Source organism: Sceloporus undulatus, chromosome 1 (genome assembly GCF_019175285.1).
Source record: "Sceloporus undulatus isolate JIND9_A2432 ecotype Alabama chromosome 1, SceUnd_v1.1, whole genome shotgun sequence".
In the NCBI taxonomy this organism is placed as follows: Eukaryota; Metazoa; Chordata; class Lepidosauria; order Squamata; family Phrynosomatidae; genus Sceloporus; species Sceloporus undulatus.
Genome location: NC_056522.1, coordinates 94,436,026 through 94,456,325, shown reverse-complemented (window position 1 = coordinate 94,456,325; position 20,300 = coordinate 94,436,026). Strand labels below are relative to the sequence as shown.

Here is a 20,300-nt window from a genome sequence, read left to right as displayed (position 1 = left end):
TTCCCTGGTGGAGCTGGGCCTGCCTGATCATTCCCTCTCAGGCCAGAAGATGGTAAGTTAAATGGTAAGTATGGTAGCTTCTTTAAATTCTATCCCACATTTAAAATTATTGCAAATTAACATTGCAAAAGAGGCATTAATTATATTGGCAAATATAATTCTGGATTTAGTCTTGCATTCTCTTTCTCTTTAATGTTGCAATAAAGAAATGTTTCTCCATCTTCTCTTCTAAAGAATGCCAGAAGTTCAGGCCTTACTTTCTTAGAATGTGTTCTGGTGCAATAAATAGTTAACTCAACTGGTGAGATAACAGATACTTAAACATTAGGTGGACAGGGACACAAGCACACCACTATTTTGAAGGTAGGTCTAGACACAAAATTTATTCCTTCACTTTAACCTCTCTCCCCAAGTTCTTTACAGAGGGAAAAAATGCACAGCTATCACATAATCATACTATATTTACTAAAGCCTGGGAGGCAACAAATGCACTAAATGTATTATTTGGTTATATTTTAAGTATCTGGTTATATTTTAAGTACCCAGAAAGACTAGAGTGATCGGAACAATCTCAAATACAATAAAAACAATAGACTGAACCCTGCAAGACTGGTTTGAATATATCAAAATTTTACCTGAAACTTATCGTATTCATTCTCCTTCGCACACACACACACACACACACACACACACAGAAAGAGAGAGCAGCAAATCTAACTCAATAGAATGCTATTATGCTGTCCTTCTAAATCATACACACACTGTACAGCAACATTAACAGTCTTTGAAATTAATCAAATATCCATGTCTACTAGCCCAAAGTTTGGTTAAATTTAGGCCAAGGAGGATTTCCAGGACTGCATGTCTGCTCTTGGCAAACAAGGCAGCTATGCAGATTTTCACTAAGCCACATTAAAGGCTTCCACAAAACATAATCAATAATGCAAGTATCAGTAGAAGAACGGTGAACAAAACACAGAGACATACACTCACACTCCATGTATTGTTTTTATCAAGAATCACCTCCCTCCACTTTCAGAACATTGTTAATCAAAACTTAGAAGTGAGGGAAGCTGTTGACTGCCCATAAGTTAAATTACACTTTCCTTTCATCTTCATCATTAGAGAAAAAGTAATGCATATTTTGATATATTTAACATAACATCACCTATATTATAAATATAACTGAGTAATGTACAGCTTCTGGTTACATGTGTCCTGTTCTTGGAGCATGTCTGGGGTCACTTTACAATGTGAAGCTTGCTGCTAGAGGGAAGTCTGGCCTACAGAGCAAAAAATAACAACACTATATCGAGTCAACTAAACAGAAACAGCAAAGCTCCTGTTTCTTTATCATGCTTCTCTGCATGCACCTTACTTTGCTGAGATTTGTTTTACAGACTATTATCTACACCTTTCCTTTAGCAATGCCAGTCCTTAACTGCCCATCTTTTGCTCAATTTGTGGTTACAGGGATTACACTGAAAAATATTACGGTATCCATGCTAGTCCATTGTAGCAGGACAAACAAAGAATTTTGTGGGAACCTTCCACAGTAATGTATGTGTTAGGGCATAAGATGTTGCAAGACAGTCCTCTTCACTAGATGCATCAGAAATGTGTAAACATCTGAAGTGGACCAGGTTCTTAAAAGATCATACAATAATAATACGTAATTTGCAACAAGCTACAATAAGAGTCTGTTGTTTTAAACCAATTGCTTTTCAGTGAGTATGCTGATGGGTGCAACAAGAGTCTGGACAACAGACTATCATTACAATAAGTTTTAAAAGAGCTTCTGGAAAAAGAAGTTTAACAAACATAAAAAACCTGGAAATCCCTGATGGAGAATTAATAATTTATCCAATTGTGCCAATATGTGTATGCTGGCTCATTCAAACATTAATCACGTTTTACAATCCTCAAGTAATGAACATGTGCACACTTAAACTGATCCACTATTAGTAACTGCATGTTACCTTCATAATTTACACCATGGCCTGCCTTTCTTTTGCTCTGGAAATGTGTAAACCCAAGAAAAAACTGCCTCAAGTTCCAAAACGAATAGAAAAAATGGGACATTCCAGGGAACACTGGTGGAAATATTATGAAGACCTTTTAGAATTAGACATTTTTAAACGAAAAGATTTTAGTCACTCAAAATACCATATGTGATATACTGTACAGGTTTTTAAGTAAGACAATATACAGCATGGAATGATTATGCAAGTTTTGGAGAAATGAATGGTGTTATAAAATTAAACTGATACTAGAAATCATCATCTAAATGCTATGCCCCTAATGTGGCTAGAAACTGGTTTATTTGACCTGTCTGTTTCGGACTTTAGGAGAATATTGGTGCCTAAATCAGTCTCTAATACAAAAATTGTGCGTTTTATTTTCAGCTTTTCTTTTTACTACTTCCAAGATAGAAAAAAATTAGAAAAATGTGCCTGTGTAGTACAGGATGAATAGTTGTACAACTCTCACTTTCTTGTATTGATTTCTATCAAAAAGAAAAAAGAAAGAAAGAAAAAGAAATGTGTCCTTTTGCAGTTACAGTTCTATGTAATCCTATCTGGAAATAAGACCTAATAAAGAGAGTGAGCCTTAAATGCAAATAAAATTCTTTTATAGAAACTGCTTTTGGTTTCTCTAAAACACTAGCCAGGAAATTTCAAAAAAGAGGCACACATATACACAAATAGTGCTATTGTATATGATAAGCTATAAATGATCCATTTAATATTAAGTGGTAAAATATATTTAGGCTTGGCAAGAAAATCATGACGTATATATTTTAGTTTCCTCGAAATCTCAGTTTTTCTGCGGCAGAGAGTAGGGAAGCACATATTCTTTTTTTTGTAGCTATTTTTTTAAAACATTGCATTTATTCATTTTATATTAATCACAAACATCTCACCAGTAATGGCTACACTAACAGTTTTGATCTTCAGCCTATGTGTTTATCAAACCAGTCAGTTGTTCTGGGTCCTTCAGTTTGAAAACTGCGTCTCCTGTACTAAGAGAGGTAGTGGAATGAGAATGCATTCTTTTGCACCATCACTTGATTTGTGTGTCAATGGTGCTTTCTTGCACTTGAAATACAACAATACCATTTACACCACTTTGTTTGATCCAGTTCCTGTTCCATGATTGGTGTATTTTTAAAAAATAAACCCGAGAAGCTGTAATTGTGCAATTGAACAAGTTATGCAATGATTATTATGGAACCACTGCCATTTCATCGGGAGGATGAACACACACCACACCACTTCCACCACCTTTTACTGTGCTTTTTCTTACAAACCAGCACTTGCTCAGTTCTGCTTTTGTATATTACTCTTTAAACATTTATATATTTATTCTTTAAACGTTTCCTGAACCTCCTGAAAAATGGTTTCTCTGGGCATTAATCCTTAACAGAATTACACAGAATTGTGCTACTCATCTTGTGAAAATGTTGGAGAATGAAGAACAAGCATATAGACATTTTCCTAGGAACCCTTCTCAAAAGTAGTCTGGGATTTTGCTGCTGGGGATCCTCAGAAAATCCCCAAAGGAGGAGCAATGCAATCATACTCACACTGCACCTGTTATGTTACAAATATTGCAACAAAATGAGACATTCACACTCAAATTGTTTACTAAACCATTTCAGGACAGGGGATCATTAATGGATTATTTCAAGTGGAAAAAGAATCAATTACCAAGTGACTCCACAGCACTAGTGGAGCCATTACCTTATGTGATAAGCTCCAGGCAAAGACAGGTCTAATACAGTGCAATTATGATGAGGTGAGACTTATCACTTAAGTGTGAAACACTTCCTCAAAAATTGCTTAAGAATAATGCTAAAATAAAAATTGATAAAAGAGCCCTAAATGTTAGTAAGAATTTTTGATTCTGAAATTATTTACTGCTGGTAAGACTCTTTAGGGCAACTTGCTTCCTATCCTAATACCCTTATATGAGGAAGGGAAAAATTGAACACTAAGGTAGGAAAGGTCCTAACTAACTAAAACTTTCTGGAGTTTGTATCAGTTTATGTAAATTACAGATGAGTTTCAGTAAGAATAACAAAAATGAAAGATAACAAAATATTTCAGCATATTAATAGGGAAACACTGAACACTTATACCTGCTACTTCTTTCTACAGTAATGAAACATAATAATAACCACACCAATGTTAAGGAAAATGCAACATGGGATATACAGTGATAGAAATAAAACATGTATGTGAGAGTCAGTATGACTAAGCAAAAGCAATTAAGAAGCCACACAGGTGTAAAAGGTAATGTAATTAGCAAGTCCTAAATGCCAAGGACAGAAATGTAGTGTGTTTAATTGAAAGCACCTGAGAATCGTTAAGTGGACAAGATGAGATGATGAAATCATTAATTATGGGTTGAACTATGAGAACCAATCAAAATGGATGTACACGCCCACTGGGTGGAAACTGGCTAAGTGGGTGGTGTTTTACTATGGCTATAATAATTGATATGATTCCCAATGTATTTTGTGGAGTAGTTTGGAATAGAGTGAGTAGTATTGGAGATTGTAGAGATTGTGATTTGTGAGGGCATTAATATTCTGTATATAGTAGAATAAAGTAGATCTTTTATACAAGACTACTGAGTTGTCTGATGTCTTGAGGAAGATACAAGAGCCAGCAGGATCCTGGAGAAGTGTGAAGACTTCTGTGGAAGCAAGAGTGAGAAGGCTTGGAGAGTTTGTCAGGGTCTTCAGCCTATTCTCTGAAACTCTGCTGCTTTAGAGCAAAGCTTTAACCACTGGCCAAAACTGGTCAGCACCAGTGCATAACAAGGTGGTGAGTTAGAGCCAGAGGCAAAGAGCTACAACTCTCATCATCCCTGACTTATAATAAAGTCCATTCTTCACATTTTATAGTTGATGGTGAAAGATGAGCAAAAAATATTATTTTTCTCACTAGCATCTAAAAACAATGTTCATACAATATAAGGAGCATAAGAATGCAGCCTAAGTGCAACAGAAAGATGCTACTTTGTAATATCTAGGCTTGGGTTGTCTCATGAGAAAAATTACCTACCCTTGCCCTTCCCACAATATGCAATTTTTAAATTAGGGTTTAAATAGGATTTATTATGTTTTCACTACACTTTGATATTTGAATCTAGAGCCACTGTTTAATAGATAAATTAAAATACAGTTTTGAAATCTCTAAGAAATATATTACAGGTTGAGTCTCAGTTATCCAAAATATGTGGGATCAGAATTGTTTCAGATTTTTGAATATTTGCATATACATAATGAGATATCTTGAAGATGGGACTCACGTCTAAACACAAAATACATTTATGTGTAATATACACCGTATACAGATAATTAAAAAGCAGTTCAAAAGCATGTAAAAGTGCAAGTAGATAAAGGGAAGGTGATTCTATGAGTCTGGCAATCATGCCAGCCACATGATCACAGAATTGTCTTTGACAACACATGCTCTTTGGCTTAATAACAGAGATGAACACTGCCCCCTACAGCCAGACATGATTTGACCTAGTCAAAGGGGAAACCTTTACCTTACCTTTCACACATAGCCTGAAGGCAAATTTATACAATATTCTTAATAATTTTGTGCAGGAAACAATTTGTATACATGGGACCATCAGAAAGCAAAAGTGTCACTTTAGATTTTGGGGCATTTTTGATTTTCAGATTAGGATGTTCAGCCTCTACAAATAATAATTTATATTTTCTAGGCCTGAATAACTGGAAGAGGTGGAAATACATAATGAACACCCTGAGACCAGTGTACTGCTGTGCATTGCGCTGCTCCTCTCTTCCACTTCCATCTGTAAAACCTCCTGAATTTGAAGTCTCTTTCAGATACAAACAAATCTATCTGCAATGGATCATAATAAGTTTCTATTGAAACACCACCATGTTCAAGGCCCATGAAGAATGATATGCTTGCTCTGACAGTCTGCCTCTACATTCAAAATACCTTTTAGATAATCTGCTGTGAATGACCTTACAGACCTCTCTGCACACCAGAGTATTCTGTCTGACTTTTGAATTAAGGGGGCAGATCACACTCCCCCCTGATTGCCAATGTAACCTTTTACTGTTAAGTTGTCTGTGTGAACCTGCATGGATTTTGATAGACCCATGGATATGTCGAGGGTAAAACTTAGGGGGCTATAACAAAGGATGGAAAGGGGAAAACATCACTCCCATACCTCCTCCTCCTTCTATGGGCCTCTCCCAACCACCTAACACCACTTCCCAGATGCTGGAGGATAAGTTTGAAAATCAGATTGGGGAGGAAAGGAAGTGGTGTAAAATGGGGGTGTTTCTTTGATGGAGAGAAGGCTTGCAAAGTGGTCTGGGAAGGGAAAGAAGTGGTGTTAAATGTGGTGTTTCTTTGATGGGAAGAGAGGCCTGCAAATCGGAGTGGGAACTGCTTTCTCACACACACACACACACACACACACACACACACACACACACACACTCTCCTGCCTCGAGGCACAAAGAGTGAGTCATGACTCTTGTTTCACAGGACCTTTCTAAGCAGTATTAGTGTACTGACCCGTATCTAAATCGACCCAGAATTTTAGGGTCAATTTTGAGGCATAAATTTCTCGACATATAGTCGAGTATATACTGTATCTGCAATCTAGTTTTTCTAGTTTCGAAAATGTGGTAACATTCCTCCCACCACAATAATAATAAAAATAATAAAAGCTTTATTTCTAGCCCGCCTTTCCATAGATCAAGGCGGGTTACAGTGGTGAATTATACAATCTTAAAACACATAAAATCCATTAATAACATCAGTCAAAATACATCCCAAATTCACAAATTCACAATATAAAAATAACAATATCAATTCCAAGCTAGCATGATATAACAACAACAGTATAGCAGCAGTATAACAACAGTGAGGGGGAGCAGGTATTACATCAGGGCATTAGGGGTATGCCTGCTGGAAAAGAAATGTTTTTAGCCCTTTTTTGAATTGGTCTAGGGAGGGGGTCGAGCGGAGCTCGCCGGGAAGCGAGTTCCAGAGTTTAGGGGCTGAGATGGAGAAGGCCCTCTGTGCAGTGGTGGTGTATCTAGCATCTGGAACTCTTAACATTTGCCTCCCGGCCGACCTGAGTGTGCGGGGCGGATTGTATGGAGAGAGGCGGTCCTCCAAGTACCCTGGGCCCAAGCCATTTAGGGCTTTATAGGTAATAGCCAACACCTTGTATTGCGCCCGGAAGCGAATAGGCAGCCAGTGTAGATCTTTAAGTACCGGTGTTATATGGCTGGCCCTGGAGGAACCAGTGACCAGCCTTGCTGCCATATTCTGAACCAATTGCAACTTCCGGGTTTGGTACAAGGGTTGCCCCATGTAAAGCGCATTGCAGAAATCCAATCGAGAGGTTACCAGAGCATGTACCACTGTTTCAAGGTCCCCCCGGCCCAGGTAGGGTCGCAGCTGGCGTATCAACCGAAGCTGATAACAGGTGCTCCTGACTGTCGCATCCACCTGAGATGTAAGGTGGAGCGACGAGTCCAGGAGCACCCCCAGACTGCGAACAGAGTCCTTCAGGGGGAGCGTGACCCCATTCAGGACAGGTGGAAAAAATTCCAAACCTGGACTCGGGGAGCCTATCACAAGTACTTCCGTTTTCTCTGGATTCAGGTTGAGTCTGTTTTCCCTCATCCAGCCCATTACCGAGTCCAGACAAGCATCTAGAGGAAAGATGCCATCCCTGGTCACTGCATCAGTCGGAGACACAGAGAAACATATTTGAGTATCATCAGCGTACTGATAACACCGCGTCCCGTGTCTCCAGATGATCTCTCCCAGCGGTTTCATGTAAATGTTAAATAGAATGGGAGACAGAATGGCTCCTTGAGGGACACCAGATGTAAGTGCCCTCTTATCGGAGCACACGTCTCCCAGCTACACCATCTGGAATCTACCCGAGAGGTAGGAACGGAACCACTGGAGTGCAGTGCCCCAATTCCTAACTCTCTCAGGCATTCCAGAAGGATACTATGGTCGATTGTATCGAAAGCCGCTGAGATGTCCAAGAGCACTAACAGGGACACGCTACCCCTGTCCATGTCCAAACGAAGATCATCGACCAAGGTGACCATGGCAGTCTCAACTCCATAGCCCACCCGGAACCTGGTTTGAAATGGGTCCAGATAATCAGTATCATCCAAGATCGATTGAACCTGGAATGCAACCGCCCTCTCGATCACCTTTCCCAAAAAAGGCAGTAGCGAAACTGGCCGATAATTGTTATGCATCAGGGGGTCGTGGGAGGGCTTTTTAATCAGCGGTTTCACAATGGCCAATTTTAAACTGGATGGAAATTGCCCATCCCTGAGTGATGTATTAATTATGCGGTGTAACAAAGTAGTTACAACCGCACCCCCCTGAACCGTTAGCCACGAGGGACAGGGATCGAGAGAGCAAGTTGTCTTCCTAACACTTCTAAGGATCTTGTCCACATCCTCGGTACTTACAGACTCAAACTGATCCAGTACAATTGAGTCCACGGAGGCTCTGGAGACCTCTACTCTGGTTTCTGACCCAATAATGGCGTTGAGATCAGCCCTTATCCGAGAGGTTTTATCCGCGAAGAAGTTGTTAAATTGGTCACAGCAGGCCTTGGATGGTTCCAAAATAGGGTTCAGAGAGGAGGGAAGCTGTGTCAATACTATTGTCATGCATCTCTTGTGGCATGACCTGTACCTCACTTTTGCTGTTGAAAACCTTGTCTCCTTGTGAAAAGTGGGAGTCCCTCCATGTATCAGAGCCTTCTTTCCAGATAATAAAGAATTATTATATTATATGATCCCTGGTGAAGCAGTGGTTAAATGCCTGTATTGCAACTACTCCCTCACAAATCATAAGGTTGCGTGTTCAAAATCAGCCATGGGGCTCAAGCTCGACTCAGGCTTGAGTACCCAGATTGTTGGGGGAAATTAGTTTACACTTTGTAAACCACTTAGGGAGTGCTTAAGTGCACTGATAAGTGGTATAGAAATGTATTTACTATTGCTATTAAATGTTGGGAAAGGTACATGTTAATAAGGGATTACATTACAACTGGTGACATGGCAGCTGTCCAATGAGAAAGGCAGTTGGGGAGAAGCACAAACATTTGAGAAAGTTGTGAGAGAGAGATTTTAAAAACCCTAGATGCAACATGAGGCTTTTGTCTGTTTGAGGTCTGCCTGCCTGCCTGCTGGCTGGTGGAGTTGGACAATGGAGTCCAGACTCCCAGCTATGCAGATGCACCAAGGACTACAATTCCCATTTGAGCTGTAAGGAAGATTAGAAACATGTACTAGTCAGTGGTGCTAGGTTTTTTGGTCTGTTTCATTCGTTTGGCTGAAATGATTGTATTCCGTAACTTATACTTTATGTTTGTGCCTGGAAGACAAGTTAGTCTTCATGCAATGATATTCTTTTGCTCTAGAATTCCTTTAATTAGAATAAAACTTTTCTTTAAAGTATTCTGCCTCCTTGCACTCCTTTTTCATGTGCCCTGGCTTGGCTAGTTCTTTCCTAAGTTGGCAAGGGAAAGTATCTATGAAATTCCCCAACAAAGTCCTGATGTTATGATATGTTTGGGGGGGGGGAGATAATTCATTGGGTGGTGGCAGTGAAGTTTATTTTAGATAAAAAGATGTTCTCAGGGGGTCCCATCCAGCTCAGCAGGAGTGGAGGGGACCAGGGAGAACCCTCACACTCCTAAATTGATTTCTCCCTCTATTTTATTTCTACCATTGTTGAAATCATTTGGCCTGCTATAATTTCTTCCTCCTCAAAGGAAGAGTACCGTAATTGCCACAAAAGGGCCTTTTCTCATTCTTCTTTACATGTACCTTTGGTATGACTTGCTTCTTTTATCTTCTATAAAACCTTTTGAAAAGCCTTTCCCCCCAAAAAGCAACTATCCTCCAAATGGTATACCAAATTATTCCTGGATTTTTGATCCATATTCTAGCAGTGTCACCAGAGCAAACAGTGTGCCACTGTTGCTGTTATACTTCATGAATCAAATACCACCATGTCATGGCTTACATCAGCAGTGTATTTTGCAGAACAGCCTGTCATTGATCCAAAATCTTATTCAAATATCTCCTATCAATTACTTGGAATTCAAATATATCATGAACCCAAAGGATAGTTACTCTAGCAAACACGAATGTTGCTTCTGAACTTCTTATTACTAGAGCAGCAGCCTTATGGGCATTAATGCTGCTGCTATCTTGCATTCATCTACTTACTTTAGAACTGTGCCTCCCTCCTTAGGAACTACAGCTCCTGAAATAAGGGCTGTGACAGGCCCATCACAAGTAGGACCCTAAGAAATTCCATGTCCTGTTTCTTAAACAGATACAGCTTCTGAGAATATCCTAATACCCTCTTAGTTGTTAAGGAAGTTCCCCATTCTAAATTCACTATCTCTTTAACTGTGACTGACAATGGAAATCTCTACAGATCTAGGTAAAGGTCTCTAAAGGTTTCTGTTCAGCATCCTTATCTTTTTCATTCTGATTCCACTCCAGATCCAAAGACTGAAGCACTATTTTTAATAAGCTTCTGAATTGATAAGCCATAAACAATCTATAGGTGTTATCTTCTGAATCTATACTTTTATCCAAAGAATCTTCCTCTTCACCAGTGTCATTTGATTGTTGGTCTACAACTGAACCAACTGACTGGAAAGGGAAGAGAGTAAACAGACATAGCAAAAAAATTTTTGAATCTTGCCTATCCAGCTGACGCATGGGAATAAGCCATTGGTTTGGGTATCACTCCTCCTCCCATCCATGAACAACTTATCACAACAAGTACCAATGCTTCATTTCCTAGGTTTTGTTTCCACACATAAAGAATGCATATTCAAAATACTTGCCTTTTGCCTGTCTTGATATTAAGGAGATTATAGACATACAGTATAAACACACAGGTGACACTTGATTGGGCTGTTATTGAAACAGTGCTACTGTCAACAAGTTCATCTTTAAGTCTTAAAGGTGCAAAACAATATTTCAATCACAGTGAGGAGCAATAAATTGTTGACAAACTGCATGCTTAATAATTAAGACTTATAGGATGCACAATTGCATGTGCTTTCTTTTGCAAGGTGAATTAGAGCAATGACAAGATGGAAGTGATTACTAATGTTTTAGAGCATAGTCAGGCAGGGGTATTTGCATAAACAAACAGTTCTCCACAAACCCTTAGAAGCATACTTGGGATGAACAAAGTCCAGTTTGTAGATGGCTGTGTTTTCCTTGATTCCATGAACTGCTGTAATTTCTGCCTTCTCCTTCCCAAAATGAAGAAATTTACTTTGGGGTCAATGTCAAGATCAGCTCCCTAGATGTTAATAAACCATTATTTGCATGATGTCTCCTTGTTGGTCAGCATGGTTAAGGCTGATGGGAACTGAAGTTCAACAACATTTGGAGAGAGATAAGCCCCTCAACCCTGGTGTGGAGACACAGAGCAGGGGCTGTTTTCAGCCACCCAGAGTGTCTGCTACTACTAGAGTCAAGACTGGGACTATCAGCTATTTTACGTAGATGGTAAAGATTTTTAGTTGACATTTCCATCCTTTACTCTTCTTACTGTTTTGAGCAATTGCTGCTGAATTTTGTGCTCCAGATATCCTTTATGCCTGCATTGCATATACCTGTATTTGTAGAAAGTGCAGTATGCTAAATCTAACCATGTTAGAATTTAGAGGAAAGGTATCATTGTGTAAGAAAGCTCATTTAATATAACACAGAGGCAAAACAAGTATGTCAGAGAAACTGAGTATGCTACATTACCACTTTGAGCAGGAAGAGGATACAGAGGAATCTGTGGTGGTTCACCCAGTGTACATGCCAATCTTAATTTGGAGTGTGGTGAAAGCAGAGATGGACTAGGAACCAATGGACTGAAGCTGGCCTAGAAAAGAAAAAGTTAGTTTAAATTTCCTACTTTGGGTATGAGAGATAAAATGCAAAACATTCAATAAATAGTAAAAGGTTTGTTAAATTTCATGAAATAGGAGATTCATTTTGAAAGCAGGAAGAGAAACTTTAAATAGCTTCAGTTTTGAAAAGATATATAGGAGGTATTAAAAATAGTTGAAAAGCCAATACATTACAGTGGTGCCTCGGGTTACGAAAGTAATTCGTTCCGTGGCCGCTTTCGTAACCCGAAAAGCCTTCGTAAGCCGAAATGCCATAGGCGCTAATGGGGAAAAGCCGCGATTCCGTGTGAAATAGCGCCGAAAAGCACCAAAAGTTTTTTCGTAACCCGAAAAAATATTCGTAACCCGGAACAATAATTCCCTATGGGATTTTTTCGTATCCCGAAAATTTCGTAACCTGGGTATTTCGTATCCCGAGGTACCACTGTATTTAAAGGATAACTGAATCAATCCTGTATTCGGAACACACCAACACTTCCTTTTGGCACCCTTTCTGTTTTAATTCTTACATCAGTACTGTGATCTTCCAGTTGTAAGGAGATTAGTATGCCTCTTCATCTACTATAGACAAAACCATATCTGTAGTATTACATGGATTTTCTGATTTACTATTGGCTGGATTTAAGGTGTTCCTTTAAGATTTTAGCTGCTTTTCTTTGAGAGGATAAAATCCAATGTTATGCTTCTACTGATGGTGCTACAAGCATAAATTGAACAAGGAGGGGGGATTTCCTTCCCCTACAGCCCTATGAACACCCTCAAACTTGGCTGCAGAGGGACAGGGGAAGAGCTAACTGTCAATGGGCGTGCAGGAGAAGAGAAAATCTCATTGAAGGAGCAGAGGTCTATTCTACCTATGATTTCCCCAAGGTTTATGAAGTCATTTTCATTTTCACACATAAATTTTCACAAATTATTTTGTTTTAGTTTTAGTTAACCTTTATTAGGCATATAACAACAACATACATTTACAATAAAACTTCAGGATTCTTATTAAAATTTAAGCCATAATCTTGTTGCCTCCACCAGAAAATTGGCCATTAACCTGGTAATATGTGGGTTCTGATCTTCCAATAGGTATTCCACTGATAACCCATCCAAACAAATACTCATTTCCAATAACCTTCTTAACTATTTTTTCCCTTGGAATTATATACAATGGACAAAGCAATACAATTTTCACACATAAGTTACTTAGACAGTACTGAAAGGACATATAAATGATCAGAAACTAGAAAATTCATATGGGCCTAACTACCTTAAATATTTGTGTACTTCCTAACTACCACTCTCCATCTTCAGAGGAAGCAGGTCTAATCTGCTTCTTCCTAATTCAGAAATGTTCAGAGCCAAGTTCTATACACATTTTCTGTATAACACTGAATTATGGGGTTTATGAAAAGTGATGTACACTATTGCTTTGAAATATAGGGTTAATGTAAGATTCAAGGAATAACCTGAGTGGTAATGTAAGATTCAAACACTACAGAACAATTTGGGAGATCTCTCATATTACCAGGCTTGTGAGTCAGCATGATGTAATGGTCTGAGTGCTGGACAATGACTCCGGAGACCAGGGTTCAAATCTGGGCTCCATCATATAAACCCACAGGGTGACCCTGGGCAAGTCAATTCTCTTAATCTCAGATGATGGTGATGGCAAACCTCCTCTGAAAAAACTTGCCAACTCCCCATGATAAAACTCCCCATGATAAAAACCTCATGATAAAATCACATTAAGGGTCTCCATAAGTCAGAAACAACTTAAAGGCATACAACAACAAACCAGGCTTGCACAAATACTCGGTCCTCTATATGTCCTTAAAACAATTAGTTTCTTAAAACTGGAGGCATTATTTAGGAAAGAGGAGTAAAAAGGGGCTAACATAAAAGAAATAAACTCATTAAAATAATAATTCAAGGTGAATATTTTATCTGAGTTGCCTTGTAAATCTAAATCATCATTTCAGCATTTAAGTTGCTATGTCAGATAGCATACCTCAAATACAGATGCTAGATTAGATTCAGAAACTTGGTTCACAATGACAAATTCATCTGTATAGTCATTGCACAGGCAAATTAATGTAAGGGGGGCATCTAGTGTGGAACTTGATTACAGAAATAACAGTTGCAGAAATGAGTTTCCCACACTCCTGTATATGTCCATATACTTATGGGGTATTTGGGAGACTGTATTACAGTCTGCACTGAGAGACATAATTTAGACAATACTCTTCTACAATGTTGTTCTTGATAAGCTTACAATCTGGACCTCTCCAGATAGTCAGACGGAATGGTGTGGGGGTTCTGTGGGACAATTGTGGCACTGGGAGGCTCCACTGGGTTGACTACTGTTCAGTCCTTGTGGGATATTGCCAGGTTTCTTCTGGTCTCCCATGCTTTTCAATTTCTGTATGAAGTCTCAGAGTGAGACCATTAGGATTCTGGGGATTGGAACAATAAACTGTAAGGGGGCATGGGAAATGCTTTGTTGGGACACCCTGGTTTTGGAATATCCTCCCCTTAAAGGCTTGATGTTAACTTTCTTTTGTAGTATAGATAACACGTGCCTTTTTTTCTTAAAGCCTGTGGAATCTAATGGTTTTATCCAGTTTGTACATATACATGGTCTTAATTGATTTAACATATTATAATTTGCTACATAGTTAATACATTTTTAGACTAAGTTATCATTTAGTAGTTTACATTTTAATTTTTTAAATCAGTAAAATTGATTTTATTCTATGTCCCCTGAAATCTTTGGATGGAAAAAGTATTTAAAGACTCAAATATTGTACAATCTTGTAACACATGCAGTGGTAGCAATGATGAATCTCACTATGATTCCTGCCCTCTCCAACCACTCCAGTTTCCATGATATGAGAAGGGAGGCAGCCATGTGAGGGCTTCTACTTCAGGGGGGTTGAAAAACTTTTCCCCACTTGCAAAAAATCTTCAAAGACTGCATAGTTTTGAAGATGTGCCTGAAGTGGGAAGAAATGTGAATAAGTGATTTATTCTCCCTTGAGTGCATCCCTGCATTGGATACAGGGTGGAATATTTGAAACATGCTATTCAGAGGTGTAGATATGGCACTGACTTTCAACCTTAACTTGTTGCCTCCCCATCACAAAACAATAATCTGAACTTCTTTACAAGATTATTACAAGGCCTCAGAGATAATGAAGCTCTTTAAGACAAGAAAAGTATTATTACCAGTGCTAGTTTTGCTCCTCCAAAAAAAAAGGGGGGGGGAGAGAGAAAGAGAGAGACAGAGAGACAGAGACGGAGACAGAGAGAGAGACTAAGCTGCTTGTGTTTTTAAGATATTTTTGGACTGTAACTCCCATAATCCTTCATAATTGATTTTGTTAGCCAACAGAAGCATGAAGCTTGATAGAAGCTGGAGTCCCACAAGATTTGAGAAACTTGCCCACCCCTAAAGTAAAAGATTGTTTAGATGAAACATGTAATTCCTTATGTACTCATAATTCTCTAACTATATTGTCATTAAAGTTTTATCATTTTTTTCATTTTGATAAAACATGACAACATCCTCATACGTGCATCTGACAACAGTAGAGAAATTCTGTCTCCCTTAAGAACAGTGCACACCTATGTGAATCAGGTTGCATGATATTTTTTAGAGCTATTAATTTTAACAGTATGATTTCACAAGGTAAATTAAAAATGCTGGTTTTGATAGAAATATCCCACTGCATAGAAGGAAACCTTTTTTATTCTTTTGGGTGGGTGAGTATATCAGATTTCCATCTAATCTGTAGCCTATGAAAGTAAAAGGGGAAGTACAGCAGGGAGAAGAGGGGAAAGAATGGGACTCTTCTCAAGCGAAGAGCAGAAGTATCTTACATTCACACAGTGATGCCTGTAGAGCCAAGCTGTTCATCTGACAATGTGCTATATCTAAATAAAATGAAACAAAATAGAGGTATGTGTACCAAATGCTGATATGGTTGGAAATTATTCCCAGTTGTGAGGAGATAAAACCTAAACTTTGTGTTCTAACACTGTCAAAAGTAAACTTCTCTCTCTCTTTTCATATGGTAAGCCAGCATGTAATACCTATAGAATGAAGCAATCATCATTTCAGAAATGCAGCCTGTGGGAAGAGATTGCTAAACACCTTTTCAACAAGTAAACGTTGGCTAAGATAGCAAATACTAATCAACTCAATTTTTCACAACACACTTTGCTTGCTTAACACAAAAACCAACGTTCTATCACAGAAAGTTTACTACAAAGCCAGGGTTGAGTAAAGTTATGAGCACAAAAAATGAATGTGCCTGTGTATTTTTAAAAAGATAAAGAAAAGCCCACTAAAGAAGCCCACACACTTTCTGCCAAGTTTAAACAAAGCTGATTTGCATTCTCTTTCTAGTATTTTAGTATTATGGCAGCTCTATGTAAATTATGCAAATATTCATTTTCAATGGTCCTAATTTTCATGTTAAAAAAAGTAAATTGCACACTAAAGTACAAACAATCCAAGCTGAGTTCAAGACCCAGCAAGCTGACAACAATTTCTCTGGAGTTTTCTTGATAATTCACTGTTGTGACCTTTACAAGTTAAAAAAAAGAAATCTAAATTTTCATATATGCTTGCAAGTCAAATTAGGCTGACAAAGTCAGAACTGTACTTTGTCCTTTCCTTTTTAAGATTCTTTTTGAAGTTCTGTATGTTTTGGCCATGCTGTTTAAAAACAAACAGTTCTTACATTATGATTTCATTAGACTATGATGCTGACAATTGCCAGCTTGAAGAAAATCTGCAATCTCTTTTGTTCAATGCTGGAGTGAATCCCACATGCAAAACCGCTCTAATAAAAAAAACATAGTGCTAAATCCAACATTGTTCCCAAGCAGAGGACATTTCCCCTTCTAATGTCACTTAAATTTGTTGCAACTACTGTACTGTAATAAGTCACATTCATTTCAATGGGTGTGCTGTGTGGAGGACTAGTGTTGGTTTTAGCCCATAGTGTCACAATGGCGCATTACAGACCGCCAGAAAGCGGCGGTCTGCCTGCACCATCATTAGCGGCAGTGAGAAGCCCCAGCAGAAATGACGCAGTGAGGAGCCAATGGCACACTAGCCGTGTCATTTCCATAGCGCGGTGTCCAGACGCTATGCGTCTGCGACGTCAACATGGAACCCCCGTCTGTATAGGGCACCGCAATTTTGTTAGGAAATTCCTCCTAATGTTGAGGTGGAATTTCTTCTCCTATAGCTTGCATCCATTGCTCCAGGTCCTGTTCTCTGGAGCAGCAGAAAACAAGCTTGTTCCCTCCTCAATATGACATCACTTCAAATATTTAAACAGGGCTATCGTATCACCGCTTAACCTTCTCTTCTCCAGGCTAAACATCCCTAGCTCCCTAAGTCGTTCCTCATAGGGCATGGTTTCCAGACCCTTCACCATTTTAGTCTCCCTCCTTTGGACACGCTCCAGTTTCTCAATGTCCTTTTTAAATTGTGGTGCCCAGAACTGGACATAATATTCCAGGTGGGGCCTGACCAAAGCAGAATATAGTAGCACTATTACTTCTCTTGATCTAGACACTAAACTTTTATTGATGCAGCCTAAAATTGCATTGGCCTTTTTAGCTGCCGCATCACATTGTTGACTCATGTTCAATTTGTGGTCTACTTGGACTCCTAGATCCCTTTCACATGTAGTCTCATTCAGCCAGGTGTCGCCCATCCTATATCTGTGCATTTCATTTTTCCACCCTAAGTGCAGTACCTTACATTTCTCCGTGTTGAATTTAATTTTGTTAGCTTTGGCCCAGTTTTCTAGTCTATTATGGTCATTTTGAATTTTGATCCTGTCCTATGAAGTATTAGCTATTCCTCCTAATTTGGTGTCATCTGCAAATTTGATAAGTATGCCCCCAATTCTGTCATCCAAGTCATTGATAAAGATGTTGAATAACACTGGGCCCAGGGCAGAGCCCTGTGGGACCCCACTGGTCACTTCTCCCCAGGATGAAAAGGAGACTACGGCCTGTTACAGACTGCCAAAATAAAGCTGCTTCGGGTATCTTTGGAGGTATGCTGTTTAAATGATGCATGCGTCCTAAGAATCCGGAAGCGGCACCAAAGCTGCCCTCCAGTGCTTAGGAATGGAGTGTGGCTTTGGCGCGACCTCCAGACTCTTAGGACCCATGCGTCATTTAAACAGCATACCTCCAAAGAGACCCGAAGCAGCTTTATTTTGGCAGTCTGTAACAGGCCTACATCTCTCAGAATCTTTCATCACTGGCCATGATATCTGATGCATCTCATATATATATATATATATATATAGAGAGAGAGAGAGAGAGAGAGATTATTTTAAAAATTATTTAAGGAAACAAACAGGACATTGGGTCCATTAACAAAGATCCAAAACACTCTGCAGAAATAATCTAGTTTGAGATTGCTTTAATTGCCCTGGCTCAGTGCTAGAGAATCCTGGGAATTGTAGTTTGTTGTGGCACCAGAGCTTTCTGACAGAGAAGGTAAAATGTCAGAACTACAGTTCCCAGGATTCCCTAGCATTGAGCCAGGGCAGTTAAAGCGGTCTCAAACTGGATTATTTCTGCAGTGTGTTTTGAACGTAAGTGATGAAGAGGGTTATCTATCCCTCTGTCTATTACTTTTCTATACTTCTGCTTATTATGTTTATGCATTAGATAATACTATTACTTTTACACCTTATATAATGTATACACACTGATTTCATAGTTGCTTAACAGCTTGAGAAAGATACATTCAGGACCTACAAAGGATTTTTTATAAAAACATTAGTTGTAATAAACAAATGTGTCTAAAGCCCTGCAACTTTAAAGCCCATTGTTGAGACAAACGAATAACAATACTCAAGAAGCAATGAGTACCTGATCCTTTCAAGGTTTTTTTTTCTTAAAGTACAAAACTAGGAATAAAAGAAATGCTTGTGCAGAGACAGTATTAAGGCAATAGGAAATGTTTACAAGAAAATGTTGCTTAAAAATTACTGAACAAAAGAAAAATGCTGCCCTTTTATGCTGAGAATGCTTTGTAAAATGAATATAAATGAATGTATGTAAAATGAATTATGAATGAAAATTATTCCAAGAACAAATAAGCAAACAATCTAGCAAGTAAGCAACAACCCTGACAGAATACGGGTGGTGTTTTTATGCGTAGAGGCCCCTCATCCTACTCACACATCCTAGTCTTATTTAGCTGTTGTTTTTTTTAAATCTCTTAAACAAATAAAGAAATGGAGAGATGAAACCTCTCACAAGGGAAGAACAAATGAAATCTGAGATGCCTCATGTTTGTGCATGTCAGAGCTTCCATATTATTTTTTTTAATCACTCAATTGGATATAATGCATTATAAACAGTGTATCTCTGGCTGCTTAAAGGAGAGTTGCTCAGGGCTCCAACAGCAGTATTCCTAAACATGCAACCAATCATCACTATAGTTCTGCAGCTGGTTGTGTTGCACCAGGAAGCTGGCGTCTAGCTTGCTCCTGTTGCTGGCTCCCCCTTTTGTAAGTATAAGTGTTTTTGTTTGTTTCTGAATGAGGAAAAGAACTGGAAGAGCTGTGAAGTCTGACTCATTTTGAGGATCAATCCAAACTTTCACAGATCTGGATCAATCTTAAACAGGTCAAAGGCAACAGAAGGGAACTGCATTTTAAGTGCTGTTCTATCCAACTGCTCTGTTAATGAGTAAATGCAGAGAATCCCTACATACGTAAGCTGGGAAAGGGACTTATAGATCACTGTCAATTCTAAAAAGACTGGAGTCCTGATATTTTTTCTAGAAATACTAGAGTCCATATCACAAAAAATGGAGAAACAGTCAGAAAATCAGAGGAATCAGACTTTTCAAGCTTTCATTCAATTTTATCACTGCTAGGTTAAAAAAGAGAAAGCATCCTTTTGAAAAAACAGTCTGCATAAAGTAAATACAGTACATTAAAATTATTATTTGAAAAGAACGTGTTCAAACATAAAGGAAAAGTAGTGGGGAAAAGAAAGAAAAAAGCAGAAGTGGAGGTAATTTATTAAACGTTATTATGAGTATGAAGATCTACAACAATGTCAAATGACTGCAAAAGGAAAATTCCACAACTTTATAAATGCACAGCTACCTCTCCATTTGAACCGGCCATGCTTATTCACACTCTCAATAGATAATACCTAATTGTGCACACTTTCAAGAGGCATAAGATAAACACTTGTCATTTATAAGGTATGTTAAAAACTGTAATTATGTTTTTTTTTTTTCATTCAAGGTTTACACAGGTCTTAAT

At 38.6% G+C, this 20,300-nt stretch overlaps 1 protein-coding gene across 1 annotated transcript in view; it reads right to left on the bottom strand.

Annotated features, from left to right (window-relative positions):
• AHI1 (Abelson helper integration site 1) overlaps positions 1-20,300 on the bottom strand; it is a 131,498-nt gene that overhangs the window by 62,448 nt on the left and 48,750 nt on the right. Inside the window, exon 19 of the mRNA XM_042473989.1 lies at positions 11,840-11,960. Within this exon, the coding sequence (XP_042329923.1) occupies positions 11,840-11,960 (121 nt within the window). The remainder of the gene's footprint in view (positions 1-11,839; positions 11,961-20,300) is intronic.